Source organism: Cololabis saira, chromosome 15 (genome assembly GCF_033807715.1).
Source record: "Cololabis saira isolate AMF1-May2022 chromosome 15, fColSai1.1, whole genome shotgun sequence".
NCBI classification, from domain to species: domain Eukaryota; kingdom Metazoa; phylum Chordata; class Actinopteri; order Beloniformes; family Belonidae; genus Cololabis; species Cololabis saira.
The window spans coordinates 9,768,199-9,785,483 of NC_084601.1; the positions used below are offsets into that span (position 1 = coordinate 9,768,199).

Consider the following 17,285-nt stretch of genomic DNA (forward strand, 5'->3'; position numbering starts at 1 on the left):
TAAACATTGTATCAAATGATTTATTACATATACATACAAGTCTACTAAAAGTATAAACATGTAATACAAAATGTTCATAGAAAATACAATTATGGCCTCAAGAAACACTTTTATAAAACAACACTGTGTAGAATAAGAAACAGAACTAACACATCATGCATCAAAGCTAAAAAAAACAGAACCTCAAAGATGTTTTCAATATAAAATGCATAGCGAAAAAATAGTGGTTCAAAAGTCTTCATTGATAATGCTGGCAAGAAAAAAAATGAAGGCAGTTTTATGAGGAGGCTTGAGTCTATTGGCTTGTGGGTAAAAACAGTAAGAAAATACATGAATCACTGATTAAAAGTAAAAATAAAACACGTACTTCAAAGTCTACAGCTCATTGGCCAACGCTTTCACTGCAAAGCCTCTGATTATTAGCTTTTCGTCAATTATTTAAAAAATTAATACAAAAAGAAAATTGACATTAGCAGGGAACCACAGTGGATTATTGATGCAGATTTATGAGGTAAATGTGTTCACTGAATTACAACCTTTTACTGAGCAGAGCTGCAAACTGTTCAGCAGAAAACCAAATTATGCAACATTTTTGTACTTATCCCCAACACATATTCCACAAGCGAGTAAGAATGTAACATTACATGTTTGTAAATCTGCAACAACAGGCTTTAAAAAAAGAACCTTCATATTTTTATAGCATTTGGCATATTAGGTGATCCATCAGTCGCTTTTGAATGAATGAGAAGACCAATAAAACTTTCCAGATGCTTTTGTAAAGGAAGGTCTGATTATTTCTTGACAACGACGAGTTGCTTAGCAACCAGGGCAGACTCTACTTAATTTACTTGTGCAGACTATAAACGAGTAATCAACACTTAGTCTTTATACTCATTAAACCAATGAGATTTAATAAAGAGCTCTAGAAGTCGCAGTTTCCGCCTTATTCTCGACTTTAAGCTAAGATAAACCGGCGGCTGCTTCAAACACTTTTTATGGTGATTTAATTTTCAAATCTGCTTCTTCAAAGAAATTTCCTCAAATGATTATTTAGTGATTATGTTACAGTTATTTAGTTTGTAATCTTTATATGTGTCGATTAAAAAAAAAAAACAGTCCTCGATGGACCCCGTACATTTTATATTTGAAAGGTTTAAACATTCCATGTAACCAATTTCATAAAGGCACAATGATCCCAGACAACAGAAAGATCAACTAAATTTAAAATAAAAAAGTTCTGGCATTACTTTTTATAAGTCCCTTCTTCTTTTTCTCTTAAAATTTGGTGTAATCAGTTTCTGCTGTTGGAAGTTGAGCGTGCCGCAGCAAGAACGAGGCCCCCTACTGTTTAACTCTCCTCTCTTCTGCCCACATTTCCTTCAAACAACTGGCCATAAAACTTTCACCTTGTTTGTCTTGGGTCTGAAAAAGACTACTATTTGAAACACCTTCATCTTTACAAAGCATTAAAACAGCTTTTAGACAAAGAGCAGTATAACGATTTCACCTGTGAACATAATGAAAGCAGGTTCAGACGATGAGCTCGAGTTATATTACACTTTCACCATCTGCGGACTTGCTAGTGTTTGGAAAAGGATGCATCTCTCCAACTGCTATAAACTAACTTCAAACCAGTTTTCTGGCCTTCATATTTCACTTCCAGCCACTGAAATACATTTTAGCCCTAACAAGCGCTGACATTTTAACGTCCTCGTTGCTGAAGCGCATGACATCCACCACCTGGAGCACACCAGTCATCCTGCTGTGTCGCGTAAGAGAGATGCTCTGAAGGTCCTTTAGTAGATTACACAAAAACTATGATACATTCAGCTAGTGGCGTAATTACAAAGCACAGAGCAGATGGAAATAAAAAAACAAACATTGTGACGGTTCACTTTCTGATTTTTGTCAAACCTGAGCTGCTGTTAGAGCCGTCAGTCATCTGTTCACGTGTTTTGCACATTAGCAAAACCAATAATTACGAATAATCCGTGTATCATTCGTTCTTTCCATTTTCAATTGGCAATCAAAAATCAAAACATGAAAAAGTGACTGGTTATTTTGTTATTTGTTTTTTATTATAACACAAAAAACGGAAAAACGTCTGGTTTTTCATATTTCAATTTTAGGCACAGATCAAAAAACGAAATAAAAAAACGGGCTACAGGACTGAATTTGATTTTAATATTTAATTGGTCGAGTTTACGTGACCCGGCGGTTCTACATCCATGGTACGCGGCAGTTCGGGTAACCATGGCTACCCTGGTGGCGCTGGAACAACAGATTAAGGATTATTTTTTTAAACCCGACCAATTAAATATTAAAATCAAATTCAGTCCTGTGGCCCGTTTTTCTATTTCGTTTTTTGATCTGTGCCTAAAATTGAAATAAGAAAAACCAGACGTTTTTCCATATTATTATAATAAAAAACAAATAACAAAATAACCTGTCACTTTTTCATGTTTTGATTTTTGATTGCCAATTGAAAATGGAAAGAACGAATGATACACGGATTACGAATGTTTCTATGTTTGGTTAAAATTCTAGGTTTGTTTGAGGTTTTTCACATGCTGATGAAATGATCAGGATACTGTTGAGGACCCCCCCACTGCAAAAACAATCATGAGGGTCAAACCTTTAAGACACACTTCCTTTAAACTCGGTGCACGCTGGGGTTGCTGGGTCACATTACCGTACGTCCCCTACATTCATTGATCAAAATAAGACCTTGTTTCTTGAAGTCTGTTTTGAGAAAATGCAATGTGAAATCATGAGAAAAGTCCGTCTCCGTGTCGGATACAAAAGACAAATGTTTAAATAAAAGCATCTTGTGATCACGAGGCACAAAGAGGTAACGGCTATAGTGTTTTAAGTCTTTGTTTTATGGGTAGTTATGTTCGAGGCAAGAAGGACGTCAAGGCCTAATTATCTTTGTACGAAAACAAAAACGGAACAGTTCATACAAACGATCAACACTGTTACCCAGAATCCTGTGGAGTGATGACGGCGTGTTTCCCGCAGGCGCTAGTGCGAGGGCAGGGTGGCGGCGTTGGCTGTGCTGAGCTGACCCACGGCCAACATGAGGATGTCTTTCTTCTCTTTGTAAAAACGCAGTTCTCGGCCCGCCAGCCTGGCGTCCTCCAGCTCTCGCTCCGTGTTGGCCAGCTCCTGGCCCACGGTGGCCGCCACGCTCTGTTCCCGGTTCACCCAGTCGGCCGCCATCTGCGTGCGCATGTCGTCGTCCAGGGCCCGGTGGGAGTAGTGGGCCAGCACCTCCTGCAGGGTCAGTCGGATCACAGAGTCACCGCTGAGTGATCGGTACGTCACAATCACTATGTTTACATGCAGTCAATAACCCTTTTAAAACCCGAATATTAGCAATAACCCGGTTTTGCACGGCCATGTAAACACCAATAACCCCTTTGAATAACCCGAATTTTCTCATATTCCGGTTTTTAAAAACCTGAATATGACCCCTGGGTTACTCCTTTTAAAACCTGAATATTCGGTCATGTAAACGCCAAACGGAATATCCCCATCAAACGGAACATGAATTTGTTTTCTGTGCATGTTCTGTTCACAAGGAATCCTGGTCTTTTGAGTCCAGGAAGTTCTTCTAAGCACGGCGAAACGCAAGACCAGGCCACACTTTTGGAGTGAGGAGGAAACTAATCACTTCATAAATGTAATGAAAAATATGATCATTTTGGTATTTGTAGACGGTAGAAAGTACCGGGATAGCGAGATTTACAAGAAGGTGAGAGAAAAGTTGCGCGAAGCAGCATTTGTTTTGAATTTGGATACAGGAAGAAGAAGCGGAAATGACGCTAATTGCGTCATGATGTTCTCCGGGCGTCGCTGGTTTGATCCAGATATCCCAAATGATTAATTACCATGTATACAGTATGTATGTATGTACCATGTATACAGGACTGTCTCAGAAAATTAGAATATTGTGATTTTCTGAAATGCAATTAAAAAACAAAAATGTCATACATTCTGGATTCATTACAAATCAACTGAAATATTGCAAGCCTTTTATTATTTTAATATTGCTGATCACGGCTTACAGCTTAAGAAAACTCAAATATTCTATCTTAAAAAATTAGAATATTCTGGGAATCTTAATCTTAAACTGTAAACCATAATCAGCAATATTAAAATATTAACAGGCTTGCAATATTTCAGTTGATTTGTAATGAAAGAACTTTATCACAATATTCTAATTTTCTGAGACAGTCCTGTAAACCCTGTTTGCTCACGCATGTAAACGGAATATTCCGAATGTTTCAGTAACCGGAATATTGACCATAACCCGAATTTTGACTGCATGTAAACGTAGTCACTGTCATAATATCTCACATCTCAAGTTATATACATGTTTCAGGAAAGAGGGGCAACCATCACAAACAGTTAATACACATTTGTGCTCTTTAATCTGTGTCTCTGATTAAAAATTCACGTAATACTTTAACCGGGCCTGCCAAATCCATTCCCTTCAACAAAATCCTCCAACATCCAGTGGGTCTGGTACCCCTCCCATTGTTACAGCCATTTACATCGGTACAAAACGTACCGAACTGCAAAAGGGTGGGCTTTATACAAGAGTCACGCAGGAGAATCCAGGGGTCACTATTCAAAACAACCAAGATAGCTGCAAAATGGCTAATAAAAATTTTTGGTCAAAAAGTTGTTCCTACAAAACTAAACGGGACCTATTATGGCATCTAATGTCTATTTTAAAAAGGCCTTGAATGTCTTAAAAACAAGCTTTTGATTGTTTTTGCTAAATAAATTACTTGTTTTTTTTTAAAATAAATTAGAAATTCAGCCTCTGAGCCATGTCTTTATCTTCCCATTCTCTAACCTCATTATCTATGCAGGATTCTGAGTGGGCGGGGCTATGATAATGAGGCTCTGTGCTGATTGCCTGCCTGAATGACGCGATACACCGCTACGAAAAAATGGTGGAAGCTCCGGCCGGCGGAGTTATTTACACCGTGTCATAACTGCATGCGATGCGAGCGAGCGTCACCGACAAAATTAATTCCATTGCTTTATTTTCTATTGGACTGTCCTAACTGGCCATTTTGAGCTGAACATTTGTCGGACGCCCTGCTTCTATTTTCTTCCTATTGCTCGCGTTGAAAGCCGGTTGAAAGCGCTGTAGGAATTGGTCATGGATGAGGAACGGCTGATCCAGTTAGTTGAAATGAGAAGTTATCTCTATGATTCCTCCTCATTTCACTACAAAAACCTCAATAAAGTGGCAGCTGCTGGAGGGAGATGGACAGAGAGCGTCTGATGTCACGCAGTGCTACGATAGCCGGACGCTCGCATGCAGTTACACGGTTTTATAGTTGTGGACGTGGTTTGCATTTTGGTTACGTAACGAAAATGCACAGAATCTGAACGGCTCGTAGATCCACATCACACTGGACGGCTCATCCGGGCGGCTGTACAGACACTGCAGAATTTGGTTGCTTTCCTCCTTCTCTGTTGGCAGGCTGAGGGGAGACCACTTTATAAATGTTAAAGCAAGAGAAAATGTTTTTTTCATAATAGGTCCCCTTACTGCTGCCCTTCAGCCCTTTCATGAAGCAAAAAAACTTAATCTACAGTTTGTCAAATTAAAAGAAAACCTCTTAGTGCCAGCTACATGTGGCCCTGGTTGTTGTGAAGTTGAAAGCATCCGTCAGACGGTTCAAGGTGCAGTCGTACCTGTCGGGAACACTGTCGCTCTCTCATAGCTTTCAGGCTTCCGTTCCAGTGCAGCAGCTGGAACACAGTCATCAGCTCCTGCAGCACACAAACACCCACGTAAGAGTCCACCTTCACATTAGACATGTCCAACTTCCTGTTCCCACATGAACCAGGGGGAAGTTGTTCCACTTCCAAGCTCTCTGCACTTAATGAGCAATAAAAAAAGATCACACGTAGCTCCACAACAGCAGCGAGTAACCGTGCTGGAGGGGGGGGTGGTTTAGAGTTTAGAGATCCTCAGTTCTGCCAAATATACCATAAATACTACAAAACACATCCAACTTTTACAGACCTGGAACTCCAGCATGGACTTTCCTTTGTTGGACTCGAGCATGAAGCGAAACGCGCCGATCCCTGTGTTGGGGTTGTCGGCCTCCTCTCTGTTTCCCTGTGAACGAGCCAGCCAAAGAATTTCATGAGCTCCGTTGTTTTGTTCAGGACAGCATTTACGTGACCGACAATTTAGTTTTTATATCCATCTTTTTCAAATAACTGAACCTAATTAACTGTATGTGACAAAAAAGTGTAAAAACTTAAGAAGAAGATGGTGTTTCTGATTTATTAATTTATGGATTTGAATAGGTTGAGGTACTCAGCCACCTCCCATCCACTCACTCCACTGTACTGCTGCAGTAGAGCACTCTTGTTCGAAATATAAACATTAAAAAATAAGAATCAGCCTAATTATTTATATCCTCAGACATTAAAAATTTTATTTTATTTTTTAAATAACTCATGCATGAAATAGATAAAGGTGGCCCACATGGATTCTTTTGACAGTTTTATGTACTTAAAAGCTGGAGGAGGGATGAAACAACTTTGCAGCACTGAAATTGAATGAAAAATAATTTAAACCATTTCTTCCCTTCATCATCAAAGCTTTTGCATCTTTTAAGCCTTGGAGCAGCTCAGCCATTACAGAAAAGCTCCTCTGAGTCAAAAGTCCTTCAACCACAGCGCGGCTCGCATACTTGGCACATTTTTATGTTGTAATTGAAAACGTGTGTTTACTTGTGTGTCCATGAGAACAAATATCCACAAACTACAAAAACCAAATTTCTTGAAACTTGCTGGAAAAGTTGAGCACCAGTAAAATGTGGATCCACATAATGTTTCAGAGTGCAGCGTCGCTCTGGACGGAGCTCTGGCTCCCTCCGAGTCCCTTCAGCTGCTTGCATATTTCTAAAGGAGTTTGATGTTTATGTTCAACTTAAGCACCAAATTCCAGACATTGTAACTTCATTTTCTAACTCTCCCGCTGCACGAGCATCGCTGCAAAACCTCTGCAACGTTGCAGCTGTTGCAAAACAGCAATTTAAAAATACTCTCTGAATCAGTGAAGTACACACTTGGATGCACGTCAGCGTTAGTGGAACCACGGAAGGGACAAGTTTCAGTATTTATGAGCACTTACGTTGAAGGACGCCAGCGCCTCACTCACGCTCTTCTCGATGAAGTCGTCCGTAATCCGGCGAGAGGGGTGTTCGTTGAAAACAGAGTTCATCAGGGCAATCTTGGCAGCGCTGCGCCTCGCTTCCGCCTTCGTTGGACAGAACTGCGACACAGCGAAGGAGGCATGTACACTCAGACACAATCAAACACACTAAAACACACTAGAGGGACTGATGAGAGCCAGTGTTCGGCTCTTAAGGAGTCCACAGTCCAGCCAACGACGACTGTCCTTTCTTAAAGCAGCACTATGTAACTTTTCCACCTTAATATCATATTTCCAGAGTCATTGTGATGGTACATCAACTTCCAACAGGTTTAATGAACCTCTGTCATGGTCTGAGGGGTCTGTATCACCTTCACTGGCACTATGTAACTATGAGGAGCATGGTAGGAACCCTGCCACACTAAAAAACTACACATTTTTACGGCTTTGACTGCTTTACGGCATACGTCACTTCCCCCTCCTTCCCGATTTGTAGTCGAGACGAAAATGGGCACGGCGTGGAGCACAGAGCTCCGCAGAAGCTGGTAACCCGTTGCTGCTGCAGCAGCTCCACACAACAGACGTGGGGAAAAGATCCTAATGGTTTAACTTTTCAACGGTTTCCTGCTCGGAGGCAGAACCACGCAGGCCGAGTATCTGAGATAACAAAGAGTCGTCGGATCGGTTGGATTGCGGCTGTAACGACCAAACATAACCTTCCACACAGTATCACAAACAAACACTCACACAGACCGGGGTCGGATCAAAACACGGGTTTTATTCCCCACTTCGCCAGCTAATCCCAGTTGCTCGCCAGCTCTCTGCGTTGCAATTAACCCCAATCTTCAGATAAAACTAGTTTGTTGAGGAAAAAATATTAACTCTTATTTGTAGCTGCAGAGGAAAAAAATAATCTCACGAGGAAAACAAAAATATTGCTCACGCCTCGGAGCCTCTTCAGCATAATATAGCAGTCAAAAAAAAGAAAAGAGAAGTAAGAGTGATACAAAACGTGTACTGTATGTTGTACTATTAACTAATTTTTTGAAACACATGGCGAGTCAAACATTTACCAAAGCAGCTGCTAAACACTCGTGGGTTGTGCAGAACTGCGGCTGTAAATCCTCATCGGAGCTCCACTCTTTAGTAGGGATTTCATATGGACCCAAACCGTTAATAATCCTTATTTTCTCCATACACTGCTCCCTGGCTTCCTTGTTTAAGGTATCCCGGTAAATTCCAGTTCCTTTCCAGCAGTTTAACATCTTTTTTTTTGCGCTCCGTCTGTTCACTTGGTGAAAAAGAAAAGTAGTTTTGAAAGTCCGTCCCGTCTTCATTCGCTATCAAAACAAATGCACGCGACGGGGACAGGATCTTTCCGGCAGTACGTGCTGGTGCTCATGGGAAATGTAGTGTTCTTTCTGGTAAAGCACTACCGCTTTTGTCCAAAGGAGCCGCCAAACTTAACAAAAGCTGAAAGTTACATTGTGCTGCTTTAACCCTAGAATACGAACAGAAGATGGATTACCTGGAAACTCCCGAAGCAGCTGCCGCCCGGGAGGCTGACGTAACACACGTACGGAGGGCTGTTGGACGGGACCATTTCATAGACGACCAGTGCACCGTTCCGCAGGTCGGCCCCTCGGGTCAGCTTCATCTGCCAGAACTCCTGCAGCGCCTCCACCACGTTCACTGGAGGATACAGACACCAGAGAAACCTCACCACGCCGCGCAAACACCACCAGTATCTTTGGTTCCCCTTTCTTTATTGATGCAGGACCCTTTGGAAGACATAAAAGTACATCAACTTCTCTCAGCTCCACACTTTACGCGCTCATATGACAAAGTCACATGTTTTCATCTGGAAACAAAAACAAAGGCGAGCAGTAAAATCTGCAGCTGAGTCATAAACTCTCACTTACTTCGGTATGCAGACAGACGTAATATAAGAGCTAATTCTTCAGGCCCGCTAACCAGCCAGGCTGAGCATTTTGCTTTAGGGCTTCAGCCAGGTGTGACAGAAAATGAAGCACCTGTCAGCAAACTAGGAAGCATTGTGACATAAATCCTGAACAATAAATCAGAGCGATTATTCGCCTTTCCACTGAGGGACAATGGAACACCCAAACACCCTTTTCTGAGACGTTTATAGACACTTATTCATTCAGGACCATCGTCTGCAGCACAAATACAAACCCACGCAGACTCAACGGGACGGATCCTCAACGATGAGACGTCCTGAGACAGATGGTGGGACCCCCACGGAGCCCTGATCTTTTAAACTGTTTTTAAACTAATAGTGCTCAACATGTGGTCATCCCACCAAAGGCACGTCCTCTGAGTTAAGTAGGAAACAGGAACTAAATGCTTTATTTTGACATTATCCCAATGCTTGCACAAAGAAGTGGGGCTAAACAAAGCAGAGCGACTTCTTTAAAAACTATTTCTGAGCATTTCCTCCACAACACAGGAAACAGGGAGATAAGGAAGAGTCACTCACACCCACAATGACACAGTTAAGGAGGGGGGGCAGTGATTAGACCGAGGATCCACAACTACAATATTACTCTCTTTCCAACAATACTAGCAAGTATGTTTTGTGCAAGAATCACAGTCATAAATGTAATAATGCTCAACGCCTGTTTACCATCCTGCTGCTGGTTGTAAGCAGTTTAAATCTGTCGGTCTTTGCACAGACGGACAGACTTTAGGACATAAATCCTATTAGTGCAGATCTGTAACAATTGTCTTAATTACAAATGCCAACAGTCAAATATTGGTTTGAGCTGTGGCTCCGAGTGGACGGACCAAGACCATTAAGACCTAAGAGGGAATACTTTTGAAACGTGTAAAAGACTCTGATAAAAGTTGACTATTGTTGTGTAAATTACTGTTATTAAAGAATAATTACAACAATGTGTTTGGTATCTAATACAAAAACTCTGATTATTTGATTCTTTCTGAAACCAACTTGTTGATCATGATAATTAAATCAGGTTCTGCCCAGGTTCACCGGATCCAATCTGGGAGCTGAACAGATGGTGGTGCGTCCGAAATGCCATACTAAACAGTATATACTAAAAAGTATACTTAATTATGGCACACTTTTGAGTAAATATCAGCAGTGTGCATTAATTCGGATGTACTACTCAGAGCGCACACGTCACTTCCTGTCGTTGGGAGGCAGTGACGTGTTACAGCAACAGTAGCAGCTGTTACCATGGTAACAGCAGCAGTAGCAGCACCGCTACTTCCCGTTTATCCTTGCCGAAAAAAGATGACATTATATAATATTATTATTATATACGAATATTATAATATTAATATAATATAATAATATTATTATACTTAATATGATACTTAAGACATATACGTATCCATGGGCGTCAGCAGCTTTTGTAATGTGGGGGGGACACTTTTTTGGGGGGGGTCTGGGGGTCCTCCCCCAGAAAATTTGGAAAATAGTAGATTCATTTTCCCGCATTCTGGTGCATTTTACACCCAAAATAATCTCTCTCTCTCTTTGTTTTTCCTTGGAGCTGGCATGGTCTGCAATTACTGACTACTATTATGTTTTGGTCTAATTCATAGAGGACTACACTGACAACTTTTTAGGCACTTTATTAAATGAGGATTAATGTCATGCAACAAAAAATCTCTTGAAAAAAAAGTAATGAGGAAATACAAACTATTCAGTGACCTGCAAAACATACAACTATAACTTAATACAACTATAACTCAATACTCAATACAACCTGTTAAATGTTCCATATCTTCACCCATCTCCTCTTTTATCTGTACATGCTTACAGCAGGATTTCTACAAATAGAACATAACCATCATACAAAGGCTCCAAAAGTGTGACCTCTTTTGTCATTTGCAGACACAAATGACTGGCAAATCTCCTCTAGTCAAGTTTGTCAAGATGCTCTTGGTGGATGTGGCAAACAGCCACATTGCACATGGCACAACAAGAAGAAGCCTGACCAACACTTCTACTTGAGTGAACAGACCTGGAACCTCTGGCAGCATAGCTCTCAGTGTATCCACCACTTCACTGACTGTGCTGCAGGGATACTGAAGTTTGAACATGGCCAGCTGAACCTCCAACGAATGGCTGTTTAGTTCTGGGTACGAACTGACCACATCCACATCCTCCACCTTTCCAGTTATTAACACTTTAGATATCAGTGGCGGCTGGTGACTGAAAAAATTGGGGAGATTGGGAGGAAAACCAACCCACGGCGTCATGTTATTTTATATTAGTTGACTACTTATCCCTATTTTCTTATATTCAACAAAAAGTAAAAGAATGGCTTACAAGATTTCTTAACAACAACATCATTTTATTCAATCCTGTTGTTTCCAGATGAACCATACAGGCCTACTACAGTATTTATCAAGGATGTGAGGTGTAACAAGAAGCAGGCCAGTGTTCAACACCTGTGAAGGCTCCCAGTACGTCACAGTGGGAATTTTACACAACACCCTCTGATTTAAAAAGAAAAAAATAGTTTTCTAGGGACAAAAAAAATCCCAGAATGCTTTTAGTCATCATACAGCGAGAAATATATATTTTACTTTCATAATATTCACTCAGTGAATGTACATAATCACTTTTTTGCACGTTTTTTGCAACCTCGCCAGAATAAAGGCTGATTTCTGTCTGCTGCCGGCCCCGGAGCTGATTTATGGTTCTGCGTTACACCAACGCAGAACCTACGGCGTAGGCTACGCGGCGACGCGCAACGTACGCCGTACCCTACGCCGTAGGCTCTGCGTCGATATATATATATATAAGCTGGCTGTGTTTGACCATGGAACAACGCAATTTTGCTGTTTGGCCACTCAAGGTAAAACTTGGTAACTTACTTAATAATTTCTTATGTCCATCTCGGCATCTCCACATCGGCTTGCCTCAGACTGACTGAATGTTTTGAATGATGCTGCTGCTGCTGCCGTGTTAAAAAAACAGAAGTAAAACGCGGAGTGGATTTCTGTAGATATGGGTAATCTCCTACTCATAAAGTGGAACGGATTTGATTGTGAAGCAATGAAAACACGCTGGACTAGCAAATGTGGGGGGGTCCGAACAACTTTTTTTCAAGAGTGGGGGGACGCGTCCCCCCCAAAATATATGGTGGCGACGCGCATGTACGTATCACTTAGCAACCAAACACCGCTGCATTGTATTGTGGGAAGTTTCTGCTTAGCTAGTGTCCATCAATCCACACTAATACATTTCTCCGGAATGAGTATGGATAGTATGACGGAGTATTAGGGCCAAACTAAGACAAAAATAAAAATTGGAAATTACGAGAATAAAGTCATAATATAATGAGAATAAAGTCGTAAAATTACGAGAATAAAGTCATAATGTTACGAGAATAAAGTCGTAATAGAATAAAGTCATAATATTAAGAGAATAAAGTCGAAATAATACGAGAATAAAGTCGAAACAATACGAGAATAAAGTCGTAACATTACGAGAATAAAGTCATAATATTATATTACGAGAATAAAGTCGTAATTTATGAGAATAAAGTCGTAATATTATGAGGATATCATTTATGAGAACTCTAACAGGAAGAGCAGTCTTCTGCCTGTGTTAAAATGAGGAATATTGAGCATCTTGTGAAGTTATATCTATAATATATTTAATATTACGACTTTATTCTCGTAATATCACGACTTTATTCTCAAAATATTACAACTTTGTTCTCAAAATATTACAACTTTATTCTCTTAATATTATGACTTTATTCTCATATTATTATGACTTTATTCTCGTAATTTCCACATTTTTTTGTCTTAGTCTGGCCCTAATACTCCATCGTAGGATAGAGCATACTATTGAGTGTGTTTCGGACGCACTAAAAAATCTCGCATAGGCCTACTCATTTTGCATACTGATTAGGGTGGAAGTATGCAATTTCGGACGCAGCCACTGTCTAAATCTATCTCACCCACAACTGGACAACACAGTTCAAATGTCATGTCCGCCGTCGCTTTAACGCGGAACCATAAATCAGGCTTTACCTCTGCCGTATCCCTGCGTGTGCTTGGCGAAGCTCCGCACCACCGCCTCCACCGCCTCCCGCAGCACGGCCGGGTTGCCCGGGGGGCCCCCGGGGGGCCCACCCGGCCCCACCGGCCCCAGCCCCGCGCCGCCGCCGTACAGGCTGTGCAGCTGCAGCGGCGGCGGCGGCGGCGGAGCCGAGCAGGACGGGGCCAGCAGCGGGGCGATGGGCACCGTCACCCCGGGCCGGAGGGACGACCGCAGGGTCCCCGTGGATCCCACTCCGAACCCGATCCCCGGCTGCAGCCGCGGAGGGCGGATACTGTCCGAGAGATTCACGTTAGATTCCATTGTCCCCACGTAATGTCTGCCGACTTGGCCCAGGAGGAAACCCCGATACACCGGGAGGCTGCACGCTGGAAAAAGGTCACTTTGAAGGTCGAATAAACAAAAGTGTTCGTGGTCGGGAGTAGTTTATCGGAGGTCGCCCCAGCTCCGCATCCTCCTCACTCTGGATTAGGCTGCAGGATTGCCCGTCAAAATGACGCGTTCACGGACCGCTCGGATTCTGCCGAGGTTCAACCTCGGCAGAATCCGAGCGGTCCCTGAACTCTGAACCTGAACTGGATGGCTCTGATGGTCAGAGCGTTAAATAATACATCCATGGGTCAGAGCCCTTACGAACGCCAGGAAACTGGACTGTAGAAAATAAAATTTGCATTTAACTCAATCGAACAGAGGTGGGTAGAGTAGCCAAAAATTGTACTCAAGTAAAAGTACTGTTACTTCAGAATAATATGACTCAAGTAGAAGTAAAAAGTAGTCATCCAAATAATTATTTAAAAGAATAAAAATAAAAAAGTACTTGGTGAAAAAACTACTCAAGTACTGAGTAACTGTTGAGTAACGTCTGATTTATTTTTTAACACAACCATTCAAACAGACAAAAGTACAAAATAATCATCTTCAGGCAAATTAAATCAATAAAATAATAAAATAAATTTAAATTAATAAGAAATAAAAAATAGCTTAAATTTAAATAATCTTAAAGTCAATTCATGTACTTTAATAAATAATAAAATAAATAAAATAATAACTTAAGAAATTAAGCCCAAGTAGCACAAAATGTCAAGCCTTTGTACTTTTCTTTTTTAACCAGGCAGAACTAGAACAAGCCCATGAACTCATAGAAACTCTGTGTGTGTTTGAGTGTGTGTAAATGTGACAAAACATGCAAAAACAAACATTTTTCCCAAAGAATCACCCAGTAATGTCATGAGATTTGACGCGTACGCGGAAAAAAGAAAAGTAACAGCTCAACGTAGCCTAATGTAGCGGAGTACGAGTAACAGTTTCTTCTTCACAAATCTACTCAAGTAAAAGTAAAAAGTATAGTGATTCAAAACTACTCCTAAAAGTACAACATTTCCCAAAACTTATTCAAGTAAATGTAATGGAGTAAATGTAACTCGTTACTACCCACCTCTGGTAATAACTTATTACATTATTGGGAATTTATTACATTTTCAGATGGGTCTTTTTTTTCCATCTCCAAAACTGATAATGTAATATTTGACAAATAATGTAATATATATGTTTATTTTCAGTCCAGAGTGCTACATTTTGTGTTTTAAGAATCTAAGAATGTTATATACACTGGATTTGAAACACCAGAATGACTATTGGGTTAAATTGCAGACTTTCAGTACCATGTAATAAATTCCCAATAACGTAATAAGGTATTACATTATTGGTAAAAATGTTACAATATCCGTCAGGATATTTTATTACATTATTGGGGAAGTTATTACATTATTGGGTTTTATTACATTTTCGATTGAGTTAAATGCACATTTTATTACATTTTCGGGCGTTATTACATTTTCAGGAAATTATTACATTATAGAGTGCTACATGGACCACATTACACCGGTCATGAAATCACTACACTGGCTTCCAGTGAGTCAAAGGATAGAGTTTAAAATCTTCCTGCTGGTCTACAAAGACCTGAATGGTCTTGGACCAAAATACATGCTGGATCTGTTAGTTCCTATGAAGCTCCCAGACCCCTGACGTTCATCTGGATCTGGTTTATTGTGGTTCTCAAGAACAATAATAATAATAATAATTAAAGCTGCAAGCAGCGATGAACGGGCCCTTGGGCATGCAATTTCCACCAATAAAGGTCAAGGACTCAAAACAAAATCCGATGACACCACCCACGAGTCTTTATGTCAAACTATTCAAAAGTTATGACAGAAAATAGGAACTATCAGATATCGACCAATCAGAAGAAGGGGCGGGGCTAATTAGCACCAATTATGTTCAAGGACTCAAAACCATGTACGATGACACCACCCAGGAGTCATTATGTCAAATCATTCAAAAGTTTTTGCAGAAAATAGGTACTATCAAATATGGACCAATCAGATGAAAGGGGGGCGCGCTTTTTGGCGTCTATCGTCGCCACGGTAACGCTTTTGACAGAGAAAAGTAATGCGCATCGTCGCAGGATGGAGACGCATATTTTGATGTATAACACACCTGGGTGCACGTTACGGTTCGGGCCGATGGAATGGCCGAAGGAATGGCATAAATTGCACCAAAATTACACGATTAATTCAAAATGGCCGACCTCCTGTTTGGTTTCGGCCATGGCGCCAAGAGACTTTTCTTTAAGTTGCGACATGATACAGGTGTGTACCGATTTTCGTGCCTGTACGTCAAACCGTATTGTGGGGCTTGAGGCACAAAGTTTTCTAGGGGGCGCTGTTGAGCCATTAGGCCACGCCCTTTAATGCAAACCATGAAATATCAAATTTTTCGCCAGGCTTGACTTAGGTGCAAAATTTGGTGACTTTTGGGGCACGTTTAGGGGGGCAAAAGGCCCTCCTTTCATCTGAAAAATAAAAACAAGGATAAAAAAAACGAGAAAGAAAAAAATTCCTACAGATACAATAGGGCCTTCGCACTGTAAGTGCTCGGGCCCTAATAATAATAATAATAATATGATAATTAAAAGGAAACAGAAATAATAAAATCAAGATAAGAGATAAAAGGGATAAAAAGTCAGAAAAGAGAATAAAACAATTAAAAACAGCAACTAGGGGAAAAAAAACAACAGCATTGTTTAGCGATAAAATGCTTTGCTAACAAGAAAGGTTTTTATTCCTCTTTTAAAATTGTCCGTTTGTGGTGGCCTTAGGTAGAAACAGAACCAAGCAAGGTGAGGCAGCGTTCAGTTATTCTGCTCCTCACCGGTGGAACAAACTTCCTGTAGACCTGAGGTCTGCTCCAACTGTAGATCCTTTAAATCAGGCCTAAAAACATTACTCTTTACTGAAGCGTACTCTTAAATTAAATACTTACCTGCTGGACTCTACTGCCCTTACTTTTTAACAACTTGTGCTTTTTATTATTCTTACCTTGTGTTGAATTGTGCTATATACAAATAAACTTTCCTTGCCTTGCCTGGATAACCATAGCGTTTTCCTGCTTGATTATTTTCCCACATATATACTAGAACATTTTCAATTTATTAAGTAATACACTACATCTACGGCAACAGTTTTGTGATTTTTAATAATAAGGCATCTTTTTCTTCGAACAATCAACACTTTTCCCCCCCCATCCAAATTAAGATGAAGGATGCAGCTTTACATTGTATTACATCCACTGAAGAAAAAAAGGGATATTTTGGTTATAATGGCAATAGTGAAAAGAAAACAATTTGAAAAAATTATATTTACTGCTATATGATCCAACAGTTAAAAACATATAAGAGACGAATTAATTGGTATGCTTTGCTAATGGTTTGACCTCAGTCCATCCGAGTGACAAGGCAAGTTTATTTGTAAATCACATGTCAGCAACACAGCAGTTCAAGGTGCTCTACATAATGAAACCATGACAAGTAGAGAGAAAATCATGGGTTACAGTGCAGCGGCATAATAAAGAAAAAATAGATTTAAGTTAGACTGTAGTAGTAGTTACAATGTAGTACTGAATGGTTTAAATAATTAAGTGGAGGGGAGGTGTAATTGATGTTTCCTACGTTATCTGCTGTAC

General features: G+C 40.5%; 1 protein-coding gene across 2 annotated transcripts; it reads right to left on the reverse strand.

Moving 5' to 3' along the window:
* Window positions 1-35: 35 nt before the first annotated feature.
* Window positions 36-13,752, reverse strand: lix1l (limb and CNS expressed 1 like). Of its 2 annotated transcripts, none has more exons than XM_061742402.1 (6): window positions 13,238-13,752; window positions 8,727-8,890; window positions 7,205-7,318; window positions 6,056-6,151; window positions 5,722-5,799; window positions 36-3,276 (listed from the first exon to the last, which is right to left on the reverse strand). In XM_061742402.1, the coding sequence occupies exons 1-6, from the start codon at window positions 13,566-13,568 to the stop codon at window positions 3,025-3,027; spliced, it is 1,035 nt and encodes a 344-aa protein (XP_061598386.1). In that variant the 5' UTR covers window positions 13,569-13,752; the 3' UTR covers window positions 36-3,024. The 2 variants fall into 2 exon arrangements, with proteins under 2 accessions (XP_061598386.1, XP_061598385.1); XM_061742401.1 differs by having other exon boundaries at window positions 7,178-7,318.
* Window positions 13,753-17,285: the final 3,533 nt, after the last annotated feature.

Excerpts from the sequence above, each read along its gene's own strand:
- lix1l (XM_061742401.1), bottom strand. The coding sequence starts at position 13,568 with ATGGAATCTAACGTGAATCTCTCGGACAGTATCCGCCCTCCGCGGCTG. Across the intron at positions 8,891-13,237 it reads CACGCAGGGATACGGCAGAG|TGAACGTGGTGGAGGCGCTG; the intron begins GTAAAGCCTGAT and ends TGTATCCTCCAG. Across the intron at positions 7,319-8,726 it reads GCTGCTTCGGGAGTTTCCAG|TTCTGTCCAACGAAGGCGGA; the intron begins GTAATCCATCTT and ends GCTGTGTCGCAG.